General features: G+C 41.1%; 1 protein-coding gene across 1 annotated transcript; it reads left to right on the plus strand.

The window, feature by feature from the left end:
• Positions 1–205: 205 nt before the first annotated feature.
• EMWEY_00052550 (Rhoptry kinase family protein ROP21, putative) lies at positions 206–3,994 on the plus strand (the record flags this gene model as incomplete). The annotated part of the gene is made up of 7 exons (XM_013479882.1): positions 206–210; positions 316–1,153; positions 1,325–1,690; positions 2,207–2,335; positions 2,619–2,782; positions 3,579–3,700; positions 3,918–3,994. The coding sequence occupies 7 exons, from the start codon at positions 206–208 to the stop codon at positions 3,992–3,994; spliced, it is 1,701 nt and encodes a 566-aa protein (XP_013335336.1).
• Positions 3,995–5,029: the final 1,035 nt, after the last annotated feature.

Raw genomic sequence — 5,029 nt, forward strand, 5'->3', positions numbered from 1 at the left:
CAGCTGCAGCAGCAACTCGCTGTTGTGCTTTTGTGGGTCTCCCCCTTTTTCTTCTTCCTTTCTTCATTGTATTGCAGCAGCAGCAGCGACAGCAGCAGCAGCAGCACAGCAGCAGCAGCAGCAGCAAGTGCGGCAGCAGCAGCAGCAGCAGCTGTCTGTTATCTTTGCCCTTTTTTATCGGTATGCATCTAGCAGCAGCACCGCTATGGGGTCTCCCCGACCTGTTAGGCTAAACCCTCCTGCTGCTGTTGCTGCTGCTGCTGCTGCAGGTTTGCTGCTGCTGCTGTGTGGCTATGTATGTGTCTCCTTTCAAAGTGTCTCCTTTTGGGGCCTAGCCAGCCTTAAGGAAGGGTTTGCTGCTGCTGCTGCTGCTGCTGCAGCAGCAGCAACCAAGAGTTTTGGCTATGATTTAGTAACAGTCCCCTCTAGTGGGGCCCCCCAAGAGGAGACAGCAGCAGCAGCAGCAACACCTGAGCAGCAACAGCTGCAGCAGGAGCAGCAGCAGCAGCAGGAGGAGCTTGTCTCCCGTATAATTGCCTTACTTGATCTGTCTCTTCCTGAGCGTATTAAGGCAGCAGAAGCAGCAGCAGAGGGACAAGATGAGTTGGGGGCCCCTGGGGGCCCCTTTGCTTTGTTGCCCCCTTCTACCTCTGTACCCGAGGAGGCATTGCATGCACGCCTGCATGCGCTGCACGGTTTGGGGCTTTATGAAGATTTCCCTATAATGGAGGGGGGCCCCCCTTATCCTGATTCGTTGCTGCACCAAGGTGTCTCCCCAGCTATGGAGGGGGCCCCCGAGGACTCTCTTGAGGGGGCCCCCGATGACTCTCTTGGGGGCCCCTCTCTTGACTCTATTGATTTGCCCCCATTGGACCCTCTAGAGGGCCCCATCCAGTACCCTTTTCCTGATCCCTCCCAGTACCCTTTTGAGGGGCCCCCCGTGGACCCATCAGAGGAGACGAACCCTGATGAGGGGCCCCCTCCTCTTTCTTTAGGTTTATCTACACGAAGACTGGGTACCGATGTCCCCCCTAGGGGCCCCCCTGGTAGGGGCCCCTCTACAACAAAAAGGGGACAGCAGCAGCTGCCTACAGGGGCCCCCAATATGGACGCAGCGGGGGGCCCCCAAGGGCAACAGCCTTACAATGGAGAGGTAAGCAACACTTCAGCAGCAGCAGCAAAACAGCAGCAGCAGCAGCAGCAGCAGCAAAACAGCAGCAGGAGCAGGTAGTGGAGGTATACAAAGTATCTCAACACATTTTTGTTTCTTTATGTGTCTGCTGCTGCTGCTGCTGCTGCTGCTGTTGCTGCTGCTGTGGTACAGATGTGGGGAGGAGCAGCAGGTATGGATGGTGCAGCAGCAGCAGCAATAGCAGGTGGCTCAGCACCAGCAGGAGGAGGAGGAGTAGGATTAGCAGCAGGTGCCCCATTATCCTCTCGTGTATTCCCTTATACAACTGCAGCAGCAGCAGCAGCAGGAGGAGCAGCAGGAGGAGCAGCAGGAGCAGCAGGAGGAGCAGCAGGAGGAGGAGAAGGAGACAAAAAAGCTCCTCATGAATACTACGCAGAGAGCAAGAAGTGTCTCCAAATAAAAGGTCTCCGTTGGTCCCCTGATCCAAGAGTCTTACATCCTCATCTATTACAGGATCTAATTGGAGACACTGTTACACCTGAACTCTCTAAAGAAAGGGTAAACCCTAAACCCTAAACCCTAAATTAACCCTAAACCCTTGATAAATATATGATAAATACCCTAAACACTAGATAAACACTAGATAAACACTAAACACTCATCTATTACAGGATCTAATTGGAGACACTGTTACACCCGAACTCGCTAAAGAAAGGGTAAACCCTAAACCCTAAACCCTAAACCCTAGATTAACCCTAAACCCTTGATAAATACTAGATAAACCATAAATACTAGATAAACACTAGATAAACACTAAACACTCATCTATTATAGGATCTAATTGGGTAGACAGTTACACCCGAACTCTCTAAAGAAAGGGTAATAAACCCTAGACCCTAAACCCTAAACCCTAGATAAACACTAAATACTAGATAAATCATTAAAAAAAGAGACTAAACCGTAAATTATATATAAACCCTAGAGCATATGCACGAATAAAAGTTGTTTGTTGTCTTACTCTTTATGTTGTTGCTGTTGCTGCTGCTGCTGCTGCTGCTGCTGCTGCTGCTGCAGGCCTTATGGCAAGAAGCGTATGGTTTTAATAAGGAGATAACAGTGACGAGTGCAGCAAGAAGAGGAGGAAGATTTAAATTAGTGTTTACGGATGTATTAGGTGCAGGAGGAATAGGAGTTGTACTCTCGGTAAACCCTAAACCCTAATAAACCCTAAACCCTAGCTTATAAATAAACCCTTGATAAACCCTAGAATAAATACCCAAAACCCTCGTAGATAGCCAATCTTTATAAACTCTTATCATTTTTAGGGTTTAGACCTTCCTAGGGTTTAGAGTTTTTTTCAATCATTTCTACTCCCTTAGGGTTTAGGGTTTTCTCTAGGGTTTAGGGTTTTCTAGGGTTTTCTAGGGTTTAGGGTTTAGGGTTTAGGGTATATATATTTATTTTGTATATATTTTTTTATATATAGGCAATAGATATAACAAATAATCGTCGTTTAGCTGTAAAAGTCTGCAGATTAAGGAATAGGAGCAGGAGGGGCCCCCAGTATGACCAAGATGTACTCAAGAGGAGGGTACAGCAAGAAATATCCTTATGGAGACATGTACCACCAGGACTAGATGTACAACAATGGTAATAAATTCTCTCCTTTTTTTTCTCTCCTTTTATTGTCTCCTTTACTGTCTCCCCCTTGTTTATTGGGTCTCCTTCTACTGTCTCCTTTTTCTGTCTCCTTTTACTGTCTCCTTTTCCCGTCTACTTTCCTCTCTCCTATATAAGTGTCTCCTTTTATATAGTATAAATAAATAAATAAATAAATTAATAAATTAAATAAATAAATAAATAAATAAATAAATGTCTCCTTTATATAAATGTCTCCTTGTTATAAGTGTCTCCTTTTTATAAGTGTCTCCTTGTTGTGTCTCCTATTTATGCCTCCTATTTGTGTCTCCTTGTTGTGTCTCCTATTTATGTCTCCTTGTTGTGTCTCCTTATTGTGTCTGCTTATTGTGTCTGCTTATTGTGTCTCCTTATTGTGTCTCCTATTTATGTCTCCTTATTGTGTCTCCTTATTGCGTCTCCTTATTGTGTCTCCTATTTATGTCTCCTTATTGTGTCTCTTTATTGTGTCTCCTTATTGTGTCTCCTATTTATGTCTCCTATTTATGTCTCCTATTTATGTCTCGTTATTGTGTCTCCTTGTGTCTCCTTATTGTGTCTCCTTATTGTGTCTCCTTGTGTCTCCTTATTGTGTCTCGTTATTGTGTCTCCTATTTATGTCTCCTATTTATGTCTCCTTGTGTCTCCTTATTGTGTGTCCTTATTGTGTCTGCTTATTGTGTCTCCTTATTGTGTCTCCTTATTGTGTCTCCTTATTGTGTCTCCTTATTGTGTGTCTCCTTATTGTGTGTGTGTCTCGTCTATATAGGGCAGAAATATCTCAAGTAGTAATACCATTAGATTTAATAGAGCCAATAGATAAGATTGTCGCCTCTCATGGAGACACCATTGTTTATTCACAAGAATGGGTTATATTTGATGTATTTGCAGGTAATTTTATTCAATTACTCCTCCTTTTGCTACTGTTGTTCTTGTTGCTGCTCCTGCTGCTGTTGCTGCTGCTGCTGCTCATAGTTCTTTTTTTCCTGCTTCTAATGATGTCTGTATGTTGTTGTATTATTTATACTTAGTAAAGGGTTTAGGGTTTAGGGTTTAGGGTTTAGGGTTTAGGGTTTAGGGTTTAGGGTTTAGGGTTTATTTGTTACAGGAGATCTTCTTAGTATAAGCGAGATATGGAAGGGACGAATGCCCGTCAGAATTGAAGTCACTAAACAGGTTATGTAGTAAGACATCTAAACCCTAAACCCTAAACCCTAGCTAAACCCTAAACCCTAAACCCTAAACCCTTTTTTGGTGTATATGGGGTTGTTTGTGGATGTGTGTAGAATAGGTCTCTGTTGTTGTTATGTATGAATAGAGTGTCTCCTTTTTGTCTCCTTTTTGTCTCCTTTTTGTCTCTTTCTTATCTTTTTTCTTTGTTTCCTTTTTTATTTTGTTGTGCATGCAGTGCAGCAATGAGTCTGCATGCAATGGGGCTTGTACACTCGGATATAAAAGCCCCAAACTTCTTTATTAATAAAGATGGACGAATCTACCTAGGAGATAACGGCCTATGCACAGTAAATAAACCCTAAACCCTAAACCCTAAACCCTAAACCCTAGATAGACACCAACCCTTGATTCGCGAATATGCAACAATGTTAGGGTTTACGGGGGTCATTTTTTTTCCTTTTTTTTTTTTTCTTTTTAATTATTAATGAATTAGTTAATTAATATTATTTATTTATTTAAATTAATTAATTAATTAATTTATTTATTTATTTACACCAAATTAAGCAGAATAAAGAATGTATAAATGGTACAACCAGTGAATATATGAATAAGAATAATAGGGTTTATGGGGTTAATTTTTTTTCTTTTTTTTTTAACAAATAAATAAATAAATAAATAAATAAATTAATTAATTAATTAATTAATTTAATTAATTAATTGTCCTTTTTTTACAGCCAATAAATCAGAATACAGAGTGCGTAAATGGTACTCGTCGCTATTTACCACCAGAGAATATGCGATGCCAATTATACGAGAAAAGAAGAATATTAACATCAGAAAGAAAAGATAGTTGGGCTATAGGTGTCCTTCTTTTTCATCTTTTTTGTTCCTCTCTTCCTTTTGATGTATCTCCTTATGATTTTGCAGGTACATTTATTCTATTTATTTATTTATTTATTTATTTATTTATTTATTTATTTTTTTCCCTTTATTTTTATGTATTATTATACTATATTTAATCAATATTATACTCATGCCCTGTAAACA

Source organism: Eimeria maxima, genomic scaffold (genome assembly GCF_000499605.1).
Source record: "Eimeria maxima Weybridge genomic scaffold, Emw_scaff1427, whole genome shotgun sequence".
Taxonomy (NCBI): domain Eukaryota; phylum Apicomplexa; class Conoidasida; order Eucoccidiorida; family Eimeriidae; genus Eimeria; species Eimeria maxima.